The following is a 27,164-nucleotide window of genomic DNA, read 5'->3' on the forward strand; positions in this document are numbered from 1 at the left end:
GGCTCTACTCCTTAGCATGCTGGGCTGCGAGTTATGCTTTTCCTTAGGGCCGTTGCGATCGTTTTGGATGACGATAAGCCAGCCTGTCACAAGATGGTCGCCTTCCGTCGATTTCCGCCGAGATGCAAAAGTGCGGCTTCTAGTAAGCCCCAAGTTGCACAAGTTTCCCAACGTACTCGCACAGAATCGTGCTCGTGGTAGGCTGCATGTCTAATGCAAGTCCTGTGTGTTTCCCACTCACGACGGCAGCAGACCCTTTGTGGGACCACAAGTTCGAGTTGTTATGGTCTGCCCAGCGTTCCACGCATGCTGCTGCCTCGCGAAATCTACCCATGCCATCTTTCACTGTCCTTGCGAGATATGATGGATGCCGGATGCGAGACGCGTGAAGTAGTTCGTACACGTATTGTATACTGCCAGAGGGTACCCACCGAGGCATGGGTGGTTATCTCGAGGTAAAGCCAACTGCATGTTATCAGCCACCTCGTCCAGATCTTGATGCGTAGGCCCTCAATGTGTAGAAGCTGCAGCCTGTTGGCGAACGTTAAGCCTCGAGATCTGTATTTCACGAGGCTTGGATCCGATTCGAGCGCCTCGATCTCGTTTCTTTGGCCGGGTACTGCAACTCGGCCTGACCCTTTTATCTGATTTCTACTTCGGCGTAGCCAATGTGCGGGTTTGAAAGGGGTAGAACGATTGCAAGAATGCGTCCTCGAATGTTGATGCCGCTATGATCGATGTGACCCCAGGGTTGGTAGTCTGATCACATTTGCTGCTGCATACCTTCTCGAGGCTTGATCGATGCTAGTATAACATCGTGAAGACCCCATCGGACGCCGTGTCTTGCGAATAGTTCGCGTCAACTGCATGCGGAGAGATGGTTTAACCCCAGCACTGACTACTACATTGGGCATGTCGCTGAACGATAGCCGTAAGAGGTCTGCCGTAATAGATTCATTATGTGTATCCTGGTCATTGTAAATGCACCAAACCAGGAGGCTGCCCCTTTCCTCCTGCAAATGAGGAGTCTCATATTCTCTTCCCTGGGTGTTACACCCCGTATGTACTGCCTTTGGTCTACAATGAATCTGCCATGAGATGGACCGGTCGGTTGCAGATGAGTCATCTCGAGTCTGCTATGTTATGTCTGGTTTTGCTGCCCATGGAGATATCGCCGAGTCCCCTGAGTCTGTGCTTCTGATGAGGATTGCAATTGGTATCTCAATGGAATTGCCAGTCTTTGCATATATCCTCCAGCTGCTCTACCATCTTGACCTACATAATGCCTTTTCTTATTCCTAATGAATAAGTGAAAAGGGTCCGTCTCGTAACAGGATATTGCATATTTGCAAGTTTGTGAGGCAGTTCGTGCTAACATATGCCACGGACAGAATATCGGCGTTATTACCACCAAGGTGTATCAGAGCGTAAACTGCTTCAGTCAGAAAGGGACAATAGCCGACTAATGGGCTTGAAGAAGCTTTTGACAAGCAACAGCGCTGCCTTTCTATGGTCATCGCCAAAGTGCGAAGAGCATCCGAACTGATGGGATGCTGCCCGCGATGCAATTCAATGCCTTTCCGAGCCAGGTCTCAGCACTTCTTCCCATGTCCACCTGTGTCAATCATCCGAGGCATCACGGAACATCTGCTCCTTTCAGGCGTGGCTATCATTCAGCCTCGCTCCCAGGTTTCTCAACAGAGTGGCGTTTTGCCGGTCCCCTACAATAGCAGGACTGCTGGAAGGAGTACCAATTGCCTCGACTCCCAACAGTTCTTCCTAAAAACACCACGATGGAGCTTATTTTAAGCTTAACTATCTGAGCGCTTCACAGCTCGGCTATGGCTCCTGGAGTGGCTTGACAAGTCGACGCTCCAAGTTGAGTTTGAGGCTCGTGGGCTCCTAGGGTCTTCCCTCCTCAAACTTACCACCCAATGCCTCCGAGAAGCCTCTTAATTGCCTTTGACTTGTTGTTGGGCGACTCCAAGCCTTGTTCCTGTATTACTCAACGACTGAAGCCGCTGGCATTCTGCCGAGTATATAAAGAGCCTGGCATCGCCCCTTCTCTCCTTCCAATTATTACACAATCACACCTTCCGAGCCTCGAATCGGATATCTCTCCAACCCGCCCGAACTCCATAATAAAAAAACAACAACACACACACACACAATCATGAGTTCACTTCCGGAGGGCGTCACCGTCCGAGAGTACCTCGAGGCTCGCTTCCCCGCTCTCGCCGAGGCCACGGCCACGGAGAGCATCTTTTCTTCGTCCGGGAGCCCAGAGCCGCAGCTCCCGGCCTACAACGACGACAGGCCGCCTCCAAAGTACCGGCCGATGGAGGAGCTGGCCGTGGAGGACGAGGAGGACGAGGAGGAGCGGGAGCGCGCGACGCTGGCGCAGCAGAAGCGGGTGCTGGTCCTCCGGCTCCTGGCAGTTTTCTTCTGCATCCTGGTGGTTTCGCTGTCTGTTGCCGCGGGGGTGGTGCACTCTCACCATGTGAAGGAGAAGGAGATGCAGCAGCAGCAGCAGCTGGGGTAAGTCTTTTTATCTTGAGGTTGGATGATGAGGGATGAGGTACTGACTGGACTGTGTGAATAGGGGTAATGAGACCAGCTCGGAGCTCAGGGGCCCGGGAGTTGATGAAGGCTTGGTCGTCTCCTTGACGGTGGCGGTGTTTGCGGTTGCGCCGACAGAGACGGCAACAACAACAACAGCAGTTCCATTCACCGCATAGGTGAAATGCACCACATGCTTGAGTTTGAGCAGACCAATGCCGAGCTGTTCACATACATGTACACCCGCATCTACCGCACTTTGACTTTTGGGATTGCGATCTGAGAGGCTTCCCGACTTGATACCCCGACTAGACTGTCGATGAGCTACGTCTGCCATATTGAATTGAAGATTTGACTCATCTGATGCTATATCCTCCTGTTGATAGTTGTTGTGAATGCCATGCTTGTTTCAGTAGCTTGATGATACGGGTAGTGAGAGTATCATACTGTTGAAAGATGCCACCAGACTCCCATAAGAAGCCGTAAGGCTACCGTATGGAGTGGCTCCTGACTTGATTGAAGTTGGTCACTGCCACTGGAGTGCACTTGCCTCCATGTCGTTGAATCTCTTGTACTGCAACCAATCAGTAGCCGTGGGTCTCGTGACGCTCTCGACAAAAACCATCATCGTCTACCTACCTTACCTTTTTACCCCGTAACACCTTGAGACTAAAATTTTCCTCGGGCAAACGACTCAACTCAATCGAAGCATATCTTGCGTTGTTGCGAACTTCCCAAGAAGCACAGTTCAGACACATGCAGGCTTTCTCGGATGAAGCGATTCAAGATGGTCGCATGCATGCTTACGCCAATGAAGCAGCGCACAGCGCTAGAAGGCTTGCGCGCGAATCCTCCCAAATATCCCCAGATCCTCATTCGCCCATCCTTGCAGCGTACCCATTCGGAGTCTGGCCTCTGAAAGTGGAATAGCCGGGCATCGAGAAAGAAGCATCTCAACCACCATCTTCAGTCATGCGTCTGCTCTACACCAAGGAGCTGGAAAGGGGCGGCTTTGAGCTCAGGGAGTTTGGCGAGCAAGACACCCCGCCGTACGCCATTCTGTCGCATACCTGGGGCGATGGGGAAGTCAGTCTTCAGGACATGACCCTTGGTCATTTTGCAGAGAAAAAGGGCTATGCCAAGATCCAGGGCTGCTGCTCTCTCGCAAGGGCAAACGGATACGACTATGCCTGGGTGGACACGTGCTGCATCGACAAGACGAGCAGCGCGGAGCTGTCCGAAGCAATCAACTCCATGTACCAGTGGTACGGAGAGGCTGGTGTGTGCTACGGCTACCTGGCAGATGTGCCGTCCACAGCCGAGTTCGCAGAGAGCAGATGGTTTACTAGGGGTTGGACTCTCCAAGAACTTATTGCGCCCGAGACGGTCAACTTTCTCGACGAGGCATGGACCGAGCTCGGCACCAGGGAGACGCTGAAGCAGGAGATTTCCAAGCGCACCGGCATTCCTTTGAGCGTGCTCTCTGGCTCCGACCTCAAGGGGATGAGTGTCGCGCAGAAAATGTCATGGGCTGCCTCAAGGAAGACGTCGCGCTCCGAAGACCGGGCCTACTGTCTCATGGGCATCTTTGGCATCAACATGCCGCTGCTGTACGGCGAAGGCGAGAGGGCCTTTATGAGGCTGCAGGAAGAAATCATGAAGGTGACGGATGACGACAGCATCTTTGCCTGGAGGTCCAAAGGCCAGAACCATGGCTCCCTTCTGGCAACATCTCCGGACGCATTCGAACATTCGGGCAATATCGTCCATGTGCGCACGGCTTGGTTGCCTGATAGCAAACCGTGGACGGTCAGTAACAAAGGCATCCGCCTAGAGCTCTCCTATATGGGGGTCGGGCACCAGGGGCTAGGGCTCGGCATCCTTCACTGTGCCGAGCGCAAGACAAAGGGCAACATCTTCATTGCCATATACCTCAAAGATGTGTCCCTCACAATGGAGCACTTTGCCCGCGTCGGATGCGACAGGTTCGAGCTGTTCAATCTGATGCCCTTTCGAACAAGCCAGCGCCCTCAAAGATGGCTCAACGTCCAACAGCACCGGCCGACAGCAATTCGGGCACGGAATCACCACCAGATCCTGGGGAAACCGCCGCCTTCCAGAGACCATCCTGACTGGGGTTTATTTGACTCAACCATAGATTTCACCAATGGCATGTCGTCAACATCGCCAGAAAATTGGGATGAGAGTACGCCTCATTTGCTCATTCGCATGGCAGAAGAAGGCCGTGTGGAAGAGGCGAAGTGGCTGCTGGCAAAGCGCACCACCAAGCCTGATCACAAAGATGAACAGGGGCGAACCGCTCTATCCCACGCAGCAAGCAATGGCCACACCAAGATTGCATGGCTGCTCCTCTTGCGGCGAGACGTCAAGCCAGACGACAAAGATGCAAGAGGAAGGACCCCTCTGCATCACGCGGCTGGAGAGGGGCATGCTGAAGTTGTCTGGCTGCTGCTGACCCGAGGCGATGTCGACATACATTCCAAGGACAATGTAGGGCGGACGCCGCTCTTTTATGCCGCAGCAAACGGGCGCAAGACTGTCATTTCCATGCTACTGGCCCGTGGGGATTCCCAGCATCACATGAGAGATAACAAGGGGCGGACGCCTCTTTCATATGCGTCAGAGGGCGGGCACGAGACGGTTGTCGAGATGTTTCTGGATCGAAGCGACATGGAGGCCGATTCGAGGGACAAGAATGGGCGGACGCCGCTCAGCTTGGCGGCCAGGAACGGCCACTTGGCCGTCACCGGCATGTTGATCGAACAGGGAGCCGATGTCGACTCGCAGGACAAGTACGGTCAGACGCCGCTGCGGTGGGCAACCCAGAATGGACATGCGAGGATTGTCCAGCGGCTTCTCGAAGACGGAGCCAACATGGAGATAAAAGGCCAAATGGACGGCTGCACGCCTCTCTTGGCTGCGGCTCACTTTGGAAGGGAAGACATCTTCCAGCTGCTACTCGACAAAGGGGCCAATATGGAAGCGACAGAGAGGGGTGGTCTAACGCCGCTTCTAGTCGCCGCCAACGATGGGCGGGAGGCCATGGTTGCGGCTCTGATTGCCAAGGGAGCCAAGATTGATGTGAAGGACGTTGGCGGTTCGACACCACTGGCTGTGGCGTCTGCTAGGGGACACCTCGGCATCATGAGGCTGCTTCTCGACAACGGAGCCAATATCGATGCCGAGGATGAAGACCACGTTACGCCACTGCATCGGGCGATTATGGAAAGAGGCAATGATGCCGCCGTGGAGTTGTTGCTCGCAAGGGGGGCCAACCCTAGAAGCTCCAGTGTAGTCGCCTTGGGCAGCGACTATACGACTGAGCAGCGAGATAGATTTAGGGAGTTTGTTACCAGGAGCTCGCGCGGGCTGGGGCCGTGAACTTCTGCCATGGTTCTTGCAGTTGGCCCTTGGTTTTCCATGAGAAAGATGAACTCAAAGCCCTTTGGTACCAGTCGTAACCGATGGGGAGCCCTGCGGGACGGATGACCATCACATGTGAAGAAGCCAAGCACTTTCCGCTTCACATATCGAGTCTTTTCGAAGCAACGTATTGATGGAAGCGCTGACCCAATGATTGCGGTTATACTTGTTCCCCAGAAAGCCTGTTAACGAAGTGGTGATGGCAAATCCTCTCCAGCCACTGCACTTACATGCAGCCTGTCATGTCTTACCCACCTACACGAGACCACTTATCCGTACCTACATACCTACCTATGCATATGTACAGCCACCCATCTACCCATCCCAGTGCTTACGAAGTAGCTGTACCAATACATGACTCCCTTCTCACCCGAGCAGACCAATTAGACCCCCCTGCTTGCCAGGCAGCAGCACCTCTGCATATAAAGCAAAATTAACGAGCTGACTTTCAGTGAAGTAGCTCAACAGACAGAGGTCACTTTGGATTAAAACCAAACAACTAATGCTCCCTTCACGGGGAGGCCTTCACTTTTTGATGTGCTTCTTTGTTCGAGTTGCTTTGGTGTCCAATTTTCTCCCTCTCCATTTTGTATCTTCATCCATTTTTGGTGTCTCCTTTCTTTTATGCATCTTTTTTTTTCTCACGCCTCCCGTCTCTTCTTTCTTTCTCTCCCTTTCTTTCTTCTTTTTCCTTTCTTCCCTGCTTCCATTTGTCCAAATAGCTACGAGAGTAGAGGTTCCTTGCAAACGTGCCTGGGTGCAATTCTTAAAATTGACATGTTATAGGTAGGTGGAACGTGCTATATAAAGCAAAGTAGAAGAGGTGTCACTCAGTGAAGTAGCTGAAATCATCAGACCCATGGTATAGCAGATAAAGCTCCAGCCTAGAGCCTTCACTTTTTGTGTGAGAAATTGCTTCTCTGTTCGACTTTTGCTTGAAGCATTCCTCTTTTGTTTCCTTGCTCACTCTTTTTCACCTCTGTTGTTGTTGTTACATGTCTTGTATCGTGAATGTGTACATGGCGTCGTCAATGTAGGTACATGACGGTTACTTCTGTAGCAGTGACAATGACAACTTCGCATCATCACCAGTAACTCAAGTCCTAATTCCCTTCCAGAAACTGCAGCTATATCCATTGTTTTCTCAAAACCACTGCACGAAAATTCATCATCACCTCCAGTCAAGTACATGGTCCCAAGAATCAACTCCAGCCTCAAGCCGCCAACTTCTCGGTATGACTCACCCCCACCAAACCAACAGCCAAGTCCACTCCACTCCAACCAATCACCGCCACCCATTCTCCTAACTCGTATGTACACCCAACCTAACAACATCCCCCTTTCGAGCAACAGTCAATGCCATATAATTCAAAATATAACATGTTGGAAATCAGTGAAGTAGCTGGTTTGAATAACGCTCTAGTTACCTTACCCATTTTCTCCCTTTCGGAGACCCTTCACTTTTGTTTTGTTTTTTGCTTTCCTGTTCGAAACCCCCCTGTGGCTTCTTTTTCTTGTCCCTGTTATCTTGTCTTTTATACCTACTCCGTAGAAAGACTACTAAGTAGGTAGGTAGATACTTTCCCTAAATCACTGCTTCTTTTACTCTCTACTACTAGAAAGTCAATATGATTCCCCTTTTATTTTTAACTAAATTGAGTGACTTGTTAGCATAATGCAAGCAATAATCGACTGGGCAAGAGACCTAGATCTATCTCTCCATGTCTTCACATCCACATAATCCTCACCCTATAGCACAAGCTTTCAAGAGCACAGCAGCAACAAATCGCATATACAAGGTTCAAAATAGCATATCAAATCACTCAAAGCATTCATAGTCATCCTCATTGCTAGACACATTTTACGCTCATTTTGTTTCACCAACTACCTTGCCCATATTACCTCCGCCATATCCCTCTTCCTCTTTCCTGCCCATCCCTTCCATTCTCCAAGACTCCCCTTGTCACCGATTAGAAGGGCATACAAACATGCACCACAGAGAGGCTCAGCAAAGGAGAAACCAAGGATTAAGCTAAGAAATTTCAAGCTCTCTTTTTTTCATTTTTGGGTTCCTAAGTCATAGCGCGTATATATGTACATGTTTCACTCATACTATGTTCATTCGTGCCCTCCCCGTACTCGCAGCAAACACGGTCCGAGTCACCACCACCGTCCTCTCGATCCCGCATCCCGCAAGCGGCAGAGGCGCACCCGTCGTCGACAACCCACCAGTAGCATGCGGCTTGCCCGGAGGCTCAGCAACAGCCCCCGTGGCATCATCAACACGGCTGCCGCTTACCGTTGAACTCGTCTTGGGCCCCGGCGCGGCAGCACTCACGGCATCCTCCTCATCCTCCTCGTTGCTATCGTCCCTCTATGACGTCTCAAAGGAGGCGACGGTGCCGCAGAAAGTGTTGCGGTTGTCGCGGTCAAAAACAGCGCCCTGGCCGTTGAGCGTAATCATGTTGATGCTGGCCTTGGTGCTGATGCCAAAGAAGTGCACCTGCGAGTTGCGCACGTCAATGATGTTATCCTGGCAGTTGTTGGCGTTGACGCAGGTGTTGCCGTCGTAGTTGTTGAAGAAGCTGTACATGCCGGCGCCGTAGATGAGCGTGTTGCTCGAGTTGACGACGCGAATGCCGTACGTGCGGGCGCACAGCGAGTCGGTGCAGGTGCTCCAGTCGGGATCGGCGTACTTGGCCTGGCTCGTGTAGGGCACGCGGGCGTCAGGGTTGCCCTGCATGTAGGCCGTCTCCGTCTGCAAAATGTTGCTGTAGACGTTCTGGGCGTTGTTGAAGGCGTAGTTGTACAGCACGTTGTGCTCCGAGGCAGTTCCCCACAGCCAGGTGCCCTTGGTGCTCTCGACGAGCAGGCCGCGGCCATTGTAGATGTTGATCTGGCTGTGGTCGGCGAGGTCAAGCTCGTGGTCAGCCACCCACAGCCACGTGTTCTCCATGTAGATGGAGCCCGACGAGGTTACGTGCACGAGCAGGAAGGCGCCGAAGCACGAAGGGTTGGGGTTGGTGGTCACGTTGGGCGTCTTGACGCAGCGGTCAGACTGCATCTGAGTGCCAGCAGTGCCGCCGATACGGAAGTGGACGTCCCAGAGACCGGCGCCGGCCTGGGACGAACCGGCAACGTTCCACTCCATGATGATGGCACCGGGCTGGGGGCCGAGCGTCTCGAAGATGAGGTCCTGGATCTCGACGGTGCCGACATCGCCGGGCTGGCCAACCTGCCAGACAACCTGGGGGTTGTTCTGGTCCTTGAACTTGGAGCCGCCAACCATGATGAGGGGCCAGATCTCGCCAACAATCTTGATGTTCTTGGGGACCTTGATGGTGTCGGTAATGACGTAGGCACCGTGGTCGAAGTAGACAATCTGACCCGAGGAGACGCTGTTGAAGACGGCCTGGATGGCGGCGGTGTCGTCGGTGCTTCCGTCACCCTTGGCGCCGCGAGACTTGATGGACACAAAGCTGCTGGCGGGCACGGTCTCGTACTGGGGTCGGGTGTGAGTCGCGAACTTGCCACCAGACGTGAGCGCAGCAGGCTTGCTGACGGCGGCGCGGGTGCCCTGAACGGCCTGTCCGTTGGAGTTGGTGTAGGCGCGGCCCTGGCTCCATGAGGCAATGTTGGCGTTTCCGCCGAGAACAGTTGCTCCGGAGCGGGCGTTCTTGACCATGATGGGAGTGTTGTTGGTGGCATCGACGTTGTCAAGGATCAGGGTGCCAGCGGTGCCGTTCTGGTTGACGTTGTAGTTGGTCAGCACACCGACCTTGACGTTGTTGAGCTTGCTGTCGGCCAGCAGGATGGAGCCGACGTTCTGGTTGCCGTTGCCGTCAAGGGCGCTCATGTCGATACCGACGTTGGCGTTGTTGATGGTGAGGCCGTGGAAGCTCCACAGCCAGTTCCAGTTCATGTAGACGGCGGTCTGGCAGCCGTTGAATACCAGGTTGCGGCTGGTGAACTGCTGGTTGCCGATCCAAATACCCAGGGCACCGCCAGTGAAGGTCAGGTCGCTCAGCCAGCCTCCGGAGCCGTCCTCGCCCCAGATACCCTGCTGCTTGTTGTTGGTGGACGTGTCGCCGTTCATGATGAACTGGACGTTCTGGATCGAGGTGGCCTGGGCAACGCGCCAGCGGATACCAGTGCCGGTGTTGAGGGGTTGTCCAGAAACGTCAATCTTGAAGTTGCGAATCTGGCGGAAGAAGTTGTTGGTGGCACCATACCAGCCGGGGTTGGAGTCGATGACGGCGATACCAGTGAAGTTGGCGGTGGACTTGAGCGTGGGCAGGTTGGTGGCATCACCAATCAGATGGGTGTAGTAGTACAGGAGGATGGGCGAGGAGACCATGTAGGTACCGGGGGGGAAGTAGACAATGGCCGGCGTGGTGGTCTGAGAATCGCAGCCGTTACCACATCGGTTTCCGGCGCTGATGGCAGCATTGATGGCAGCGGTATCATCAGTCACGCCGTCACCCTTGGCACCGTAGCTCTGGACATTGCGGTAGATCTGGTAGCCAGAGCCGGCGTTGGAGTAGGGGACGGTGCCCTGGCGAGCAATGTTGGGGAGCCACCAGCTCGTGGCGGCGGCCACGGCCTTTTCCTCAGCAGCCGGAGCCGGAGCCGGAGCGGCCAGACCCGGCGCCGCAAAGAGGCGCAGGGCCAACAGAGAGGCCGTCAAGATGGTTGACAGACCCATTGTGACCAGGAAACAATTGAATACAGATGCTCTGCGGTTCGGGTTTCGAGGGGCGTTATATATAGGCTACACGAGAGAGAACCAAAGTCAGCGGTTTGTTCAGACAGTTTGTCCGGCCACGAGCTTCTTGTATATAAAGCTACAATGGTGAGTGATGAGATGTTCAAGGCAGGGGGAGCAGGGCGGTTGTTGGGAGACGTGGGAAGGGGAATCTTCAGACGAGAGCCTGAGAGAATGGGACTGACTCTGAATGCCCTCTCCCTCACAAGCTTCAAGACTGAGGCTTTGCTACTGGCGGAGGGTGCGCAGAGGAGCCGTCAATGCGCAGAGAGGCAAGTGCCGGTAATGGGAGGAAGTGCTGGGTGAGAGGATTGTGAAAAGTGAGGCCGGGCAGGGTCCTTTAATAGGCACGGGGGCAGTGAATGAGGAAAGGCTTGACAATGGTATAGAGCGGCAAAGGCAACGTTGAAGGGCTTCTCTGGTGATGCATGGCCCATCTGATGCTCGCCTGGGCGTGTTGAATCGACGCCCCCCCCCGGCGCCTTGGATGCCCCAACCCCCACCATCACGCGCCGATTGCTCTTGGGATGAGACCGAGATGGAGGGCGAAGCCAAGGCGAGAAGACGTTATGCAGCTTCTTCTTTGGGCCCAAGCGCTGCAGAACAATCGGCCGCCGTGACGAGGGTCATGAGGCACCCGCACACACACGCGGGGAGCTGCGCACACAGATGCTCCGGCAAACCGCACATCGTCTGCATCCAACAGAAGCTTTCCTGGAGTTGCTCGGCCCGTAGAAATCGGACAGACAAGGGAGGCCATGCAGCTCTCCACAGATGACACCTTTGCACGCACGCAGCGACGCAGTGACTTACCAAGCCAGAACGGTGTATTGTAACAGCAGTAGTGCCCTATTGTGAGGGCCGGAGGCGTAATGACGGGGCACTTGCTCTGCTTAACGCTGGTGAAGTGGTTGCTGGATCTTGTTTTGCTTGTTTGCCTGCCAGGGGGGCGACGGGCCGAAAAAGGGGTGGGCCGTGGAGGCGAGTTGTAAAGATGATTCGATGCGGACGAGGGAGACAGACGAAACAATGGTGTTTAGGGCATTGATGCTTTGATGAATGAATGACGAAGAAGAGAAATGAGAGTCGCAAAGAGAATGGAGACAGGAGGAAAAGCTTTTATTCCGGTCGGAGGCTCGCAGGAAGCGTAGAGCCAGTACCTTCCTAGTCACTGGAAGGAGAGAAGGGCTTCACTTGTTGAGGCAATCACGGACAGGTCAGGTAGAGAGAGAGGTACAGGAGAAACAACGCCAAAGACCGCTAGTAGTTGAGGAGACTCGCCTTGTATCGCGCCTCTGCGCCAAAAATAGGCCAAGAGAAAAGGGCCATTGTGCGAGTCGCAAGGCTTCTTGTGCTGGCTTGTGAGAATTTCCTCCCTTTGCTCGACTCCCTGATCCGCGTTTCGTACTGGTACGCGCGATGGCGGCAGTTGGCTGTGGCTTTGACACGGCTAGCAGCCCAAGTCTCGCAGGAGCGTATCCAAGGTTCGAGACCAGCTGGGTAGGTAGGTAGGTATTAGCGCGTGGTGATGCTACGAGAAGCTCTGCGCCTGGGTATGGAGGGAGGCTGTTCGCGACCTCTGCGGCATTGAGTCTGCTCCTGAGCAGAGCCCAGCAATCCAAGCCTCAGCGTAGCCGCCACATCTCGGAGGCGGACCCATGGCTGGATTCCAGGAACGTCATGATGCCATTGGCTGCTGGCCAATGTTTCAGACGGGGTGGACCAGGGTGTCGACCAGGATGTCCCGCGTTCTCTCGTCCAGTGCCAGCCAGGGGCCGCGCTTCTTCTGCCGGCCAGGCTGGGCATGCAGCGACGACAGCCTCTGGAGCAGGTCGGCCGCCGTCCATCTGTCACTCGGCCCTGCTGCGAGCGGGCGACAGAGAGGCAGCAGAGAGACGCCGAGCCGAGAGCGCGCGCCATGCATGAAACGACGAGACTCCCCGAATGAGCGCAGCGGGCTGGCCAGTTGCTTGATGCTATTGCGTGTGCTGTGGTCCGGCTCGCCAGATACGAAAACGAGCGGAAGTTTCCATGATGGATCGGTGACGGCAGCGCAGAGATGGCTGCGATGATGCGCCTGGGCGTGGGAGAGTGCTTGTTGCCTCGTGGTGGATCGAGAGTCTGGTGTCATGAGGCCATATCGAGGAGCTTTGGCTTTGGCCCTTGCTTTGGCCCTTGCTTTGGCCTTGGCTTTGCTGCTTCCCCCCTCCCGCCGCTGCGATTGGGTGGCACACACGTTCGAGGACAGAAGTCTTTTCGAGGGCGTGCTGATCAGCGATCGTGACGACGGTGCGCAGAGATAAGGTGAGGCGCGACGCGCAGAAGGGGAAGCGTCTCTGCAGCTCCAATCCTCGCATCGATCATGCTCTGAGAACCACATCACGGACGTCTCAAGAGAGGAGCACAAGAAGCAGCTGCCCTGCACGGCCCGATCGGGAGATGGCCAGCAGGGCTAAAGCTTAGCGCCTCTCCGCTGGAATTGCGGCCTCATGCCCCTGTTCTAGCCTTCCGCTAGCACTGCAGTCCGCTGGAGCCCTGAGCAGATGTCGGCGGTAGTCCGTGCCTGGTACTGCTCCGTGCTGTGTACGCCCCAGTCGGGGCAAAAGCGCCGTGATCTGGGGTACCGACGACTGCCAGGTACTCCGCCCTAGCCGAGGCGAGCCTCGCTGCGATTGGCCACGTCTGAACCTAAGCAACTACCTAAGGGACATGCAAAGTTGAAGCCCAGAACTTGAACATCCCATCGTGATTCTCTCCACCACAAAACGCCCGTTCTAGCTCCGTTTGCGACGTCCAATAATACTATCAGACCACGGCCGTGATCAGGCGGTGGGTGACTTGACTCTGTTTGTCGTTGATTGTGTCCATCAGACGGTGCGCCTTGACTGTCTCAGGACAGCGAGCGACTGGAAGCACGGCGTAGCGTGTGGCATCCTCAGCAGACCGCACCAAGATCAGCTCGCACATGTGACAGTGAATCATCTTGAAGAAAGGGAGGGAGGCAATGCGAGACCACAGTTTGCGGCACTTGGCAGTTGAGCAGCTGCCTATCTTGCTCAGTACTATCGCCTTGGAAAGACCTCTACCGTTACGTTGTGCGCCATATTACCTACTGGCAGGCTGACGGCGCAATACAAGAGCATACAACTATGCTGCCGGCACCCACAAGCTATCGCTCAAATCGAGACGCACAGCGAAGATCGCAATTTGATGACCCCAAGCCCTTACGACCTTCGGCTGCCTCCACGTTATCCTGCTGCCTGTGGCGTAATGCGCGCACTTGGCACAGACTCGGCCCAATGTCCTGGATCGACCGTTTACAGTCGTAAGGCTGCAGGGCTCGGTCACACAAGGAGTCTCGTGCGAGCACAACGGACTTGTCACCTGAGGTAACACCTCCGCCTTGGTGCCCATTGCCACGGAGTCCTAGGACGGAAGATGAACCGGGAGGGCAACACAAGTACGTCAACATTACTTACCTACTTGGTTGCCCTGCCTAATGACGGCCTGTCTAAACAATCGAGCAAGGCAGGCGACGGCAAATACGCACATAGGACATGCTCACGGCAGAGCACGCAAAACTCAGCAGACCAGAAAACCGAGCATAGAATGGCGAGATACTAGTTCTTTCAATGCTGTGAGCGAACCCCACGCCGACGAAACGCCACGGGATCACTGGACCGTCCCGAATAGACAACCTACCAGGGCAGTGACTGGCTGGCAAGTCATGGAGCCTGTCATTGCAACGCTGTGCCGCCAATCAGGCATCTGGCTGTTCACAGACCCTGTCGCCTCCTTCATCCAGCTTTTATCCGCTCTCCTCAACACCACGGCCGTGGGTCGAAAACGGAGGCTAGTGGCATGAGAAGACGGCACAGCCTGTTACCTAGTAGTAGGTGCCTGAGCGTATTCTGGCTGCCGTCTCCCGGTTAGCAGAAGCAGACCCCCCCTTCTTTGCGCCCCCCTTTGCAGGTCTCTGCATGATCACCACGACTGTTTCTCTTGCCTCTCACCCTCTTCAGCTCGTTCGCCACCAAAGAAATCAATAGTTCGTCTCCGCGATGCACAGCAAACAAACCTTCTCTCCATACCCCATCCCCCATCTCCATGGCCCAGTCCCCATGCCCCCCAGCCACGTCATCCACCATGCAACTGCACCCCCAGAAACTGCCCGGAGAGAAGCCGGCCAGGCCTGGCCAGATGCCTCTAGATGCCGCAAGTCCAAGAGATGCCGGCTGCAAATATGCCCTAGCCCTCGCCCGCCCCAGACCGGAGATGCCAGGGGTTCCCCGCACCGAACGGCAATAGGCCTTCTGGATGCCGCGCTTCCCCGACCTCGTTTGGCTTGTTGGCCGCACTTGGAGCAGCCAAGATGCAGTGGAAAGGATAGCGGTGGCTATCTTTTGTTCTTTGCAAAGGAGAGCAATAGATCCATTAGCTAATAGCATGCTGAGATGCCCCAAACGCCAGTTCAACATGTAGTGGTTCCCTGGGGGAGGACTATACGTGGTATGTCTCTCGAATGTGGCTTGAGAACTGACAGCATCAGCACTCAAGATCCCATCCCCGGCGCCACTCCATCCACCAGCTCACCGCCCAACACTCGGAAGGGGCCGGCCCTTGCTGCCCGTCAAAGCCTCTGTTCTTCTAGTCTCTGATTTAACATGGGGGAAAAAAGAAACAAGGTTATTCAGCATTCTATGTCTGATGCGAACCTGGTCGTCTTGACTCCTGTCCAATCCAGTGTAGAACGAATAATAACGAATAACGGTTTTGCGGCTGAGAGTCACGAGAGAGGTTTGACACTCCATATAAAGGGCCGAGCTGGAGCATTGGCACAGGGAGGGGGCTGTGCGCTGATGGTATGTCTCTTGCGGTTGGTTACTTGCATCTAGGGGAATGTCAAGGTAGTACTTTGTTCGGGGAGATGTTCCCGATGTCCTTATAATTGCGAAGCATGGTGTAGATGAAAGATCTTGAGCGCAGCATTTCGTTCCCTCCCATAACGCAGTTCAAGTCGCCAGACAACGAACACACAATGTATTATAGGGATATATGTAGGGCAACTGGTGTTTTTCAGCGTAAAGTCATCATCCAACCAAGACAGACCAACTCCATCCCACGAACCAAACGCAAAAAAAACCACAGACCAACACACATGTAGGTAAACACGTGCACCCCAGCATCCCCAGATTTTCACACACGGACTCCTGCCTGCAAACCCCATAATAAGCAGCCCTCCCCACACAAGAACTACTCATTCATCATCCGGCCAACCTTTGACTGTACATACGTAGTATGAGCATGCAAAGAAAATCCCCGCAAACTAAAGTGAAAAAAAAAAAAAAAAAAGGGAAGAACTCGGCCATACCCGCAGAATCCACACACAAAAAAAAAAGCCAAGAACAAGAGAGAGGCACAAGGTCATACACACACCCACACCCACACACTTCTTCAACGACAAATACCTAGGCTCCAAAAACGACCAAGACATTCCAAGCATGCGTACTAGTAATACTGATATTGCTCGCCAACTTACTACTAGTAGCAGTAAAATCTGCTCGCCCCTGCTTCATCCACGCGGTGCGTCCTCGGCTCGTTTCTTTCAGCTGCAGAAACGAAATTTTCACGCGTAAACTGACAATACTATAAAGGCGTTTGTAGTAGTAGTAGTAATAGGTATTTAACTATTAAAAAGTCTAATATAATGTTTCGTATGCATGCTCTGAGGATCCTGAATTGGGTAAAAGCCAGTACTAGTACACCCAGATGGATACTCGGCAACTGACTGAATACCTTATACAACTACCTAACCCGACTTTCCACGCCGCTTCCCTCCAGGTCCATGGGTCACCAAGGCCTCCCTTTAACAGCTGCTGCTGCTACCTTACTTTTACCACGATATATGACAATTTGATAACCTGGGCCTACTAGTCTGTACCTAAAATACAGTGTACATAAAAAAAGACCAGGAGATTCCAAACAAACAGTACCTAGGTATCATTAATCCTCTAAGCAAGACGAAACTACCTACACAAGAGGGACCTGAACTTTCTGACGCTCATCTACCACACACACCCCTCTCTCACAGAACCAAAACCCTCAAGGAACAAACCATTTCTCTGCCAAGGAAGAAAAACAACCCCCCCGTCCAAAAGTCACAGGCGCGGTCTATTATCCTTTCCGATACATGACCAAGTAGAGTGCTCCCTTTATTGGAGCTAGGTAGCTAGCTACCTACATGTAACCAAGCAATAGTAGCCATCACAAATCACAAATCACAATTGTCCCACACAAACGAATGCTACCACCTGAAGTAGTTTGATGATACATTTCAGGCACAGAGAGATATACTAGGTAGGTCATTAATTGAGTAAAAGAAAAAAGCAAAAGAATCTACCTTTATTCATCCTTACCCAACCTTCCATACAACAGAACAAAAGGGGGAAGAAAGACATAAGGAAAACCACCCTGTTGGGGTGCATAGCATAGCTCATCTCTATATTTAATCAAGCGCCACTAAACGACAATCGCCCAATCTCTTTTTGGTCCCATTTCCTAAAAAACCGCGCTCGCTTCTTTGTAAATAATAAAACAGAAAGAAAAACATCATATGCATGTCTATGTCAAAGAAGAAAGAGAAATCTGCTCCCGCGTGAGATATGACTGAATCGAAGAAAAAGGTAAAAAGAGAGACGCTTGTCCAAGGACCGCAGTAATGACAGGCCTGATGCCATGTTGAAATGCCAAACAATGCTTATTCTATCGCAATCGTATGCTTAAAACGGTCTAATTACCGAGTGGTGTCGCAACTGTGAAAAGGCAGTCGTTTGATAAAAGAAAAAAGGAAATCATCCTGAGATGGGGGGGGGCCGAAGAAGCTTTGTGCCCTCGATTTGCTTGGCTTGCCCATCCGTGTGGTAGAAAAGGGAGCAGGTGTTCGAAAAAAGGCCGATAACGTGCGTCACGCCGGTATCACCAACGGGCACGTTCGTGAGATGCTGCTTGTGAGGGTTCCACATCTGACCATGGTCCCAAAGAGTCGGTCCGGATGGCCAGGCTTGGTGGTTCAAAAGATGCCACCGCCGACGCCGGTGTTGTCGCTCTTCAGCATGTCAATGCCCTCCACCTCCGCGCCAAAGTCCATGATGAGAATCTTGGGGTCCTGCCCGGTGCTGACGATGCGTCGGTAGTCGCTCTTTGCGCTGAGCACCCAGCTGGCATGCCAGCGAGGAAAGTCGAGCAGCTGGCGGCCCGTTTCCATGTCCCAGACCTTGATGTCGGTGTCGTAGCTGCCGCTGACAAGTCGCCCGCTGACGCTGTCAATGTGCAGGCTGCGCACCAAGTTCTCGTGCGCGCGCATCTCGCGGACACACTCGCCCGTGTTGGCGTCCCAAATGCGAATCACCTTGTCGTTGCCTGCCGAGGCGACGTAGCGCCCATCCTCGGAGAACTGGGAGCACGCCAGGCCCTTTGTGTGGCCGACAAACTCGCGAATGCATCTTCCCGTATCAATGTTCCACAGCTTGACGCGGAAGTCGCCGGAGCACGACACGATGGTGTTTCCGCGCATCTGAACGGCGTTGACGGGGCCCGTGTGGCCGCGGAGCTGGCGGAGCAGGGCGCCGGTCGCCCGGTCCCAGACACAGATGCTGATGTCCTTGCTGCACGTTACAATGTGCTTCTCGTCAAAGGCCAGGTCGAGCACAGCAGCCGTATGGTGGGTAAGCCGACGGATCGGTCGGTAGCCGTTGCGCATGTCATAGACGATGCACGTGGAATCCGAGGAACCTGTCACCATGATCTCGTCGTCATACTGCAAGCACAGGATAGACGCTCTGTGATGCTCCGCAAAGGATACCACCTTGGGCGTGGAGGGCGCGGCCCTGAAGCTGTCGGAGAAGTTGACATAGTGCACCGGGTTGCCTTCGGCATCTTCCAGCAGATTGGGGGCGTTAACCACTTCAGGAGGTCCGATGACCAGACGACACTCTAGAGTCTGCATGTCCCAGATGCGAATCGTCTTGTCTCTGGAGCCAGAGATGATTTTATACCTAGTTGAGTTAGTAAGACAGGGTTGAAAAAGGTTGAAACAGAGGCGTGAGAAGGGCACTTACTCATCAAACTGGAGACAGTAGATGCTGTCGGTGTGTCCGTTGAGATACATGGGACGGGCCTTGCCCTCCTTCCACTTCTGAGCGAGCTCGAGCTTGGCACGATAGATTTGCTTCCAGTCGTTGGTGGGAACAACCGGAGGAATGCCCAGGCCAGTGCCGGGCTTGACGGGCTCGCTGGTGGCATAGGTGGTGGTCATTTCTCGTAGGCAAGACTCTCGCCAGATGTGCTGGTTGCGAACCACATCGTGCCAGTGCCTGGAGACGACGCTTGCCTTGGCTAGAGCGGCGGCATCTAGGTAGGCCAGAACGTGAATGGCCAGCTCGGAGGGTAACTGCTTGATGAAATCGATCCTGCTAATGTTGCCATCATGAGCGGGAAATGACCCGTCGTCGCTGACACTCGACCCGGCAAATGGCTCAGTGACGACAATGCCAATGCCGCTCTCACGGTCGTTGCTATCCTCGCTAGACGATTGCAACCACTGGGTGTGCATGGCCTGCCTCTGAAAGTACTCGTTCTGGAGTGCCACGGAGGCCTTGGCGGCACCTCCCGTGTTCATGGGAATATATGGAGGCTCGTCTCCCATGGCGGGAATGGGCATATGCGGGTTCGGGCCTTGGCGCTGTTCGTAGAGGCCATCCTCAGTAACATGGAAGCCATAGAAGGATCTCGAGCGGCGAAAGGGCGCGACTTGGCGAAGGCGGTTCCAAGTGTGATGGGCGCTGGTCGGTCTGGCGTGGGCAACGGCCTGGTTGTGGGCATCCGCCGGCTCGGCTGTGATGGATGGCCGGCGGTGGACTATGCCCTTGAGTGATAAGGAGGCTCGGCGAATCACCCCCTTGATGGTGCCGGCAGTGCTTTGAGCACGGCCACGCAGCTTTCGAGCGGGCAATTCGTGTGTGTCTTCCGAGTCGTCGACGGCGATGTCGTTGGTCTGTCGCGAGGGCTGCGGATCGTCGTGAGAAAAGGTAGCGTGCTTGTGGTGGCGGAGGAGGTTCGAGAGGCTCAGGCTCCGCATGCGCTGGTCATGCGGCTGGTGAGAGGCGGGAGCACCGGCGACACGAGCCCCAGCAGGTGCCCCCATGGTGTATGACTGGAATTGATCCGCCATCGTGTTTGTTTGGACAATGCGTGGCTAGAGAAGAGCGGCTCGTGGTCGTGCAGACAAATGGTGCAACTATTCAACCGTGCTGCCGCGCGTCTTCCGGCTCGTTATCGAAGAAACGGATCGAGAACTGGGATGCAGGACGACGCTAGAGAAGGAAGATGTGTCGTAGATCGAAAGAGGCTCGTCAAATGAGTGCTGATCAACAGGAGGTCGACGCGGAGGAGCCTCGGTGGAGATTCGTCGTGCTGGTCGGCGAAAGGAAGGACGAAGGACTAGTCTCGAGATGGAGAGCTGAAACAGCGGCGGAGCCAACGAAGGGAAGACAGCGAAACAAGGCGGCGAAAGCAAACAAAGAAGGCGAGGCGCTGAGCTGCCTCCAAAGAGCGGAAGAGCAAGTGTCGACGAGTGTCGAGTGCAAACTCGGGCTGAATTGCAAGAAAGGAAGAAAAAAAATTGATCAGGGCAAGGCGGTCTCGCGGGCGGTCGATGGGCGCCACGCGGCTGCTGACAACAACCGACAAGTGCCTGTGGGAGTTGTCCAGAGAAGCCCCCGTTTCGGCTCGAGTTAGTAGAAGGGGTGGGATGAGACACGGCGCGGCTGGGATGTGACGACTGAGCTGTGGAAAATGGCGAGCAGAAGATACGAAAGACGGGAGAAGAGATGGCAGAGAAAAAAGGAGAGTGGTGTAAGGAAGCGAAGAGAGACGAGGTGCGATGAAAAGGTGGTGAAGCAGCGTGGCAGCAGATAAGGCAAGGGACCAGCAGAGAGAAAGAAAAAAAAAAAAAGAGCGAGAAAACAGGGGACCGATAGCGGTATCGATGTGCTGTTTGTCACTGATACCAGGCGGCAATATTACTGCGAGCCGGGCTGTGTTAGTTGCATGTACGGCGCAGCCCGCACAGACTTGGAGGGAGGGGGATGGGATTCAATGGATGGCTGCCCGCCATTTGCCGGAGTCCCTGCAGAAAGGGTTAGGAAGGGAAGACGAATGGGAAAAAAGGAACAAGGAGAGGCGATGGCGCTGGGACGGCTTTGCCCCTGGGGAAGGGAGACGGGCTGGTGGGCTTGTTGTACCGGTACCTGCGCCTGCGCGTGCGCCTGCGTCCGTACCTGACTTCCATGGTGCTTCGCTGGCGATACATCACATCACAACAAGCATTACAGTCACAATCATTGGCTGAAGCCATCGAGGACGCATCTCGAAATGCCCCGGATTTTGTCCACTGACCCCAACAGGTGCTAGTGGTGGAAATCGTCTAGAGGACGGAGCAGAGTGGACCTGGAGAGAGGAATCGAATCGGCGCCGCCTTGTGAGTTCTGGGGATGCCCCCCTCCCCAGCCCCTGATGACCCGTCTGGGCTGGTCATGTCGATTCAGATGTTCGTTCTGGTGATGACCTGGAGCAGCGTGTCAAGGTACTAATATTATCGACGTGGTTGTCACCAGGCAAACCAGGTCATCTGGCACGATCCTCCTACCGGGAAGGGCTGGAGCGGGGAGAACAGGCCCTGTCGGCTGTCTTTTCTCAAGCGACATTGGGGGGCATCAATAGGTAATATTGAGCGAAGGTGCCTGGAAACAGTACAAAACACGCAACAGAGGCGTAAAAGTTTGCAAATGTCTCATGAGGCATTATGTGGCCATTCGCAGAGACAAGCCGTCCAAAGGGATTCGTGTTCTTCGGGAAGGGAAAAAAAAAAAAAAAAAAAAAAAAAATCAAAAAATTCAGCAGCAGCAAAAGTACATGTACAAGTACAAGCCCCAACTGCAAGCCACACGCAGCGATCAAATTTGCGTCTCCGTCCAATCCAATTTTTGATGGCTGAGATGCAGTCTGGTGCCACTGCAAGTCCCTGCGGCAGCCGCTTGTTCTTTTTTAGGTGCGATCTGAAGCGGAGTGCCCGTGAATTGCGGGTCCCCTCTAGTCAGCTCTTTTTTTTCTTCTCGTCTTCTTTCTTTCTCTCACTTGCATTCTGGACCGGCAAACCGGACATTAGTCTGGCTGCTGCTGGGATTGGGCAGTTCCCCTTCTGCTGCAGCAGGATTCACTACCTGAGACATGCGTAGAAGAGATGGGGATGAATGTACACGCGGTGTCATAATATGTAATACTTGTGCCTGCCAAGAAAAGACAGCTGGACATTGGGTCTGACGGGCTTACAGCATGTTTTGGAGAGTCCATGCATGCAGAGAGAAGCAAGGGGATTGTTCAGTGGTTGATATGAGGTGATATTCAGTTTAAGGAATGCCTGACTTCAGCATACATCACACAATGTCATCATTTTTGAATGCAAAGATGCTATCCCTGGGCAGGTCCACCGAGAACTGACGATCGCCACAAATCCCTGATGTATCTCGAATAACAAGACGTCGAGAGGCACAAAAGGTTCAGCCACGTTTTTTTCAGCGGAGTTTGGGACAGCAGAACGTGCATCTGCATGCTGTATGCATGTATGAGGATCTGACGTGACGGTCCAAGATGCAGCTGTGAGATAGAGAAGAAGAATAAAAAAGCATGGCTGTACAGTTCTTCTCACCTCAGTCACCACCACAGGCTTCCATACTTACCAAATGATTTGCAACGACGAGCTCAGGAGAAATCAATAAGCAGCAGCATTCTACTCACAGACATCAGCAAGCCTAGAAACCAGACTTCACCCGAAACAAACTCGCAGCTCCTTGAGCGAGACGACAGCGTCACGTCAGCGACAGCAACGCACCGCATGGCGCCAGCGCAGCTCCTCCATCTGCCCCTTGCATACCGCCTCTTCTTCTTCCTCGTCCTCGAGCCCGTGTCCGCCCTCGTCGGCACCTACTATGTAGATAGTACACGCACTTCCGCCAGCAGCGCTATTACCTGCAGCTCCTCCATAGCGCAACCGCCCCGGCACAGCTGGTTGTTCCCCTGGACACCTCCGTGGCAATGTCCTAGCTGGCAAAACATGTACTTGTTCTTCGCCATCAACCAGACGCTCGTGCTCCGGGCGACACGCGACTTGCGCGTGTGGCGCACTGTCCTGCTGGTGCTCTTGACTGCGGATTCCGGACACTCGTATTCTTTTGAAGAAGCTGGTTCCTGACATCCATTACAATGCCATGGCCTGGAATGCTGCTAATGTTGGCAATGTGCCCTGGGTTTACGCGAGGGCGGGCATGAGGTTGTGCTTCCTGGCGGGGGTTGGCCTGTGAATGACGGCCGATGAGACCGAGGAGTGATAATAGGCCCTTTGGCTCAATCGGGACTGTTGACGAGGCGGCTGCAAAACTACAAATAGTCTGCCAGCCGCCATGCGACTTCTTTCCCAATAGTTTGGAGATCTAGGCCTTCACTCGGTCATCAAGCCCCGAGTGACATGCACGCATCTCCAGAATGACAACGAGGCGTAGATTTCGGCCCTCAATTTCGGCATCGCTTTACCCGGAGCCGCAGCAAAACCCACGGGGGCGTGCTTAAGTAAGCTCCTATGACCGGTCCGTCGCGCGCTCTCCTTGGTGGAACAATCGGATAGCTCCCGGACTTATCTCGACGCCTCAGAGCGAGAAGTGGGCTGGAGGTGCCTCTTCGCCTGTGTCTGGGTGGGGGTTTGTGTCTGGCGATTATGCAGCGATGAAGCAGAGATTCGCTCAGCGGGAGAAGTTGCCCGAGAATTGGCGCGGGTAAAAGGTGAGGCAAGCTGCCCCTCATTCTCCCCGTCTATGACGATGGTGGGGTAGAGCAGAGAGAAAGAAGGTGGCAGGTAGAGCGATAGAGCTGGCGCAATATATGTCGACCGCGCCCTCTCTTCCCCTCATCTGTTCTCGAGTTCGTCTGCTTTTCTTCTTCTCCAGCCAGCAACACGCCCGTTCTCATATCGTCTTGACAATCCCATCATAGTCCACCTATACCCTGTCCAAGGAAAGCAAGGAGCTCAAGATGGCTGTTCCTGACAAGTTCACCGGCTTCCAGTCGCCCAGCGCCGACAAGTGGCTCGAGTTTGAGAAGAACTCGTGGGAGCCCCGACCTTTCGGCGACTATGATGTCGACATCAAGACGGAATGCTGCGGCGTCTGCGCGAGTGATCGCCACACCATCAGCGGCGACTGGGGCGGCTGCCCGTATCCCCTGGCCGTCGGACACGAGGTCGTCGGCAAGGTCCTTCGTGTCGGCCCCAAGGTGACGCTGGCCAAGGTCGGCCAGAGGGTTGGTGTGGGAGCGCAGGTGTACTCGTGCCTCGAGTGCCGCCAGTGCAAGAGCGACAATGAGACGTACTGCAAGCACCAGATCGACGCCTATGGCGCCCCGTATCTGGACACCGGCTTCACGACCCAGGGAGGCTACTCATCACACACTCGAATTCACGAGTACTGGTTCGTAAACTGTGTTCCCCCTCTTTGACTTCGAGCCTCCTGACCTGGTTCCTCAGGACATACCCAATCCCCGATGCTCTGGAGAGCGCCGATGTCGCCCCCATGCTGTGCGCTGGCATCACCGTCTACAGCCCTCTGAAGCGCTTCGGTGCCGCCCCGGGCAAAAAGGTTGGCATTGTCGGCATTGGTGGCCTGGGCCACTACGGCATCCTGTTCGGCAAGGCGCTCGGCGCCGAGGTCTGGGCCATCTCTCGCTCTCGAGCCAAGGAGGCGGACGCCCGCAAGATGGGCGCCGACGGCTTCCTGGCCACGTCGGAGAAGGACTGGACCAAGGGCCACGAGATGACGTTTGACCTCATCATCAACACGGCCAACTCGTTTGACGGCTTTGCCTTGGCCGAGTACCTGAGCCTGCTTGACGTCCACGGCCGATGGAACTCGGTCGGTCTGCCTGGAGGCGAAGGCATCTCGATTCGCAACCAGGACTTCCTCGGCAACGGCTGCTTCATCGGCAGCTCGCACCTGGGCAGCCGCAAGGAGATGTTGGAGATGCTTGATCTGGCTGCCACCAAGGGCATTCACTCGTGGGTGGAGAAGATTCCCATCTCGAAGGAGGGTCTGCAGCAGGCGATGAACAGACTGGGAGACTCGAGCGTGCGATATCGGTCGTGCATGGTCAACTATGATGAGGCTTTTGGTGCTTAATTGATAGATGCGATGCTTGTATGAAGTATGTAGAAATAAGAATAGAGGAAGACAAGAAGCAAGATGACAGTCACTTTGGGTCGAGATATATCGCTCTCTTCCAGTTAGTCATGCAGGTGGAAGAACCTTGATGGACAGCTCATGCCCCCACCTGAAGATGTCATTAATCGCTGATTACCAACAAGGGAAATCTACATACAGCTCGATTGCTCCAGTTTCCACTCGCTATTGTGCATGATCACTCACACCAAGCATGCCGTACCTGAGGTCTTGACGCCATGAGAGAATATCACCGCTCATGGTGGGTATTTGTAAGCTCGGCCTCGGCTTCGGTCCCGCGCAACGCTGGCCGAGCAAATTAAGCTTAAAAGCCGCATCAGTCTCGCCGAGCAACGTCACAGCACTATTTGATCCAGTCTAGAGAGACTATTCACTTACCTCTTACACTCGTATATGATTGAAGAATTACTAAATTTAGTAGAAGCGAAGGCTACCTTACATAGTACCTGCTGCGGATTTGTGGTTTTCACAGGGACGAATGCGAAGACGGCTAGTAGTCATGCCACGGATCTCAATTGACTACCTAGTACTTCCGCACTAGATGCTGTACTTCTGGGGCTGGCCGATTCGCATCTGGGTCTTGAGTCGTAACTTTCATGATGTCAGCCTCTGGTCTTGCTTGGTGACTTTGGCTTGACTATACGCACTTGGAGAGCCAGAGCTGAATGATGAGAAAGGGTGAGTCTTACGCGTGATGTTAAAGCGAAACAGAATGACGGCACGGCGTAGAGAAAATGGCAAAAGCTGAAGTTACCGATTTAGGCAATTTTTGAATTCTGGGGAGGCTCTAGGTAAGGTAGGGTAGGTAATTTTTTGGGGAAACCGGCGAGACGAATTGGGAGAGGCCCGACTTTGCGGGGTTTTGATTTCTTGTATATTCGACAGCGAATCTGTGAAGCTGCGATAACGGACTGAAATCTTGTCATTGAGTTGAGTAAATTGTCCTCCATGAATGGTAGGATGCCTTCCAAGATGAATTCTTGACTGGCGTTTGTGGAGACTTCGAGGTAGTATGGGGTTCGTGGTGCTGGGCGTTTGGTAAGCCGTGCGCCTGGACCCTGGAGCTCTAGATGGTACATGGACCCTTGGAGCTGGAAAAAAAGTTTGCTTATGAAAGCGTGAATTGAATTTCGCAAGTGGAGATGTGTGTTACAAGAAAAAAAAGAGGGTTACTACTGGACGAGAAAAGTAGATGTGCATGTATGACTGAAGGGAGTTTGATTCTGCTCTGCCTGCGGGGAGGGGCGCCGATGCTAGGAGCGGGATGTGACTGGTTCTGCCGTTGCTGCTGAGTTGTCTGTCTTTAATTACTAGTTCACTTTGACTTGGTCTGGGGGGGGGGGGGGGGGGGGGGGTTTATTACTTTTTGTAAATATTGGGGGGGTCCCGATGAAACTTGGGGGCCTTCAAAAGGAAGGGGGCCAACTCCAAAAAAATAAAAAAAAAAAAAACGTATTTCCTATTTCCTTTCCTCAAATATAGAAAAAAGATTCCTTTTCGAAACAAATTTAACTACGAATTTTTTGGCTCACCTTCTAAAATCGGGGGGGCATATCATCATATGATCCAAAACAAAAATTAAACAACCTCGATACTTCAAACTCCTCACCCCACTTATAAGGAAAGTCTCCCCCACACCCCCTTTCCATGCCCTAAATGAAGCTCGGAAAAAAAAAAAAAAAAAAAAAATTTCACCCCCCCCCAAATCAGTGGTCCCCTCCCCCCCCGAACCCTTCCCGGCGCCACCCCAACCCGATTTTCCCCGACCTGATGGACCACAACAAAAACCTGCACAGGAAGTTGTCCCCCATTTTTGACCATCTACTCGAGGATCCAACCGGGGGATGGAGAACCCCCCCCCCTCAAACCCATTTTCCTTTTCTCACGAGGCTGGCCCCACAATAATTGCGAACCCCCACCGTTCTAAAAACCAGGCCAAACTGCTTGGAACACCCCCCAACGTTCCCCTTCTTCAGTTTGAAAACCCGTCCAGAATCCCGCCCTTAAAAAGCTCCCCATCGACTTGGCCGGTGTAATCCCTTTTTTGTTGATAGAGG

At 53.9% G+C, this 27,164-nt stretch overlaps 5 protein-coding genes across 5 annotated transcripts; 3 read left to right on the forward strand and 2 right to left on the reverse strand.

Moving 5' to 3' along the window:
• Window positions 1-2,173: 2,173 nt before the first annotated feature.
• Window positions 2,174-2,738, forward strand: TRIREDRAFT_107229 (uncharacterized protein; the record flags this gene model as incomplete). Its single annotated transcript, XM_006965226.1, has 2 exons — window positions 2,174-2,538; window positions 2,603-2,738. 2 exons carry the CDS (start codon window positions 2,174-2,176, stop codon window positions 2,736-2,738), a joined length of 501 nt encoding a protein of 166 aa, XP_006965288.1.
• Window positions 2,739-3,570: 832 nt separating this feature from the next.
• TRIREDRAFT_41690 (uncharacterized protein) lies at window positions 3,571-4,263 on the forward strand (the record flags this gene model as incomplete). Its single annotated transcript, XM_006965191.1, has 1 exon — window positions 3,571-4,263. A coding segment is annotated over one exon (693 nt), but the record flags the coding sequence as incomplete, so codon positions are not given.
• Window positions 4,264-8,035: 3,772 nt separating this feature from the next.
• On the reverse strand, window positions 8,036-11,045 carry TRIREDRAFT_121746 (glycoside hydrolase family 55). Its single transcript, XM_006965370.1, has 2 exons — window positions 10,954-11,045; window positions 8,036-10,774 (listed from the first exon to the last, which is right to left on the reverse strand). The coding sequence occupies exon 2, from the start codon at window positions 10,706-10,708 to the stop codon at window positions 8,378-8,380; it is 2,331 nt and encodes a 776-aa protein (XP_006965432.1). The 5' UTR covers window positions 10,709-10,774; window positions 10,954-11,045; the 3' UTR covers window positions 8,036-8,377.
• Window positions 11,046-17,775: 6,730 nt separating this feature from the next.
• On the reverse strand, window positions 17,776-19,937 carry TRIREDRAFT_47971 (uncharacterized protein). Its single transcript, XM_006965195.1, has 2 exons — window positions 18,886-19,937; window positions 17,776-18,822 (listed from the first exon to the last, which is right to left on the reverse strand). Exons 1-2 carry the CDS (start codon window positions 19,902-19,904, stop codon window positions 17,838-17,840), a joined length of 2,004 nt encoding a protein of 667 aa, XP_006965257.1. The 5' UTR covers window positions 19,905-19,937; the 3' UTR covers window positions 17,776-17,837.
• A 3,971-nt stretch (window positions 19,938-23,908) lies between these two features.
• On the forward strand, window positions 23,909-25,058 carry TRIREDRAFT_77806 (uncharacterized protein; the record flags this gene model as incomplete). Its single annotated transcript, XM_006965227.1, has 2 exons — window positions 23,909-24,342; window positions 24,399-25,058. The coding sequence occupies 2 exons, from the start codon at window positions 23,909-23,911 to the stop codon at window positions 25,045-25,047; spliced, it is 1,083 nt and encodes a 360-aa protein (XP_006965289.1). The 3' UTR covers window positions 25,048-25,058.
• Window positions 25,059-27,164: the final 2,106 nt, after the last annotated feature.

Source organism: Trichoderma reesei (genome assembly GCF_000167675.1).
Source record: "Trichoderma reesei QM6a unplaced genomic scaffold TRIREscaffold_9, whole genome shotgun sequence".
Classification (NCBI taxonomy): domain Eukaryota; kingdom Fungi; phylum Ascomycota; class Sordariomycetes; order Hypocreales; family Hypocreaceae; genus Trichoderma; species Trichoderma reesei.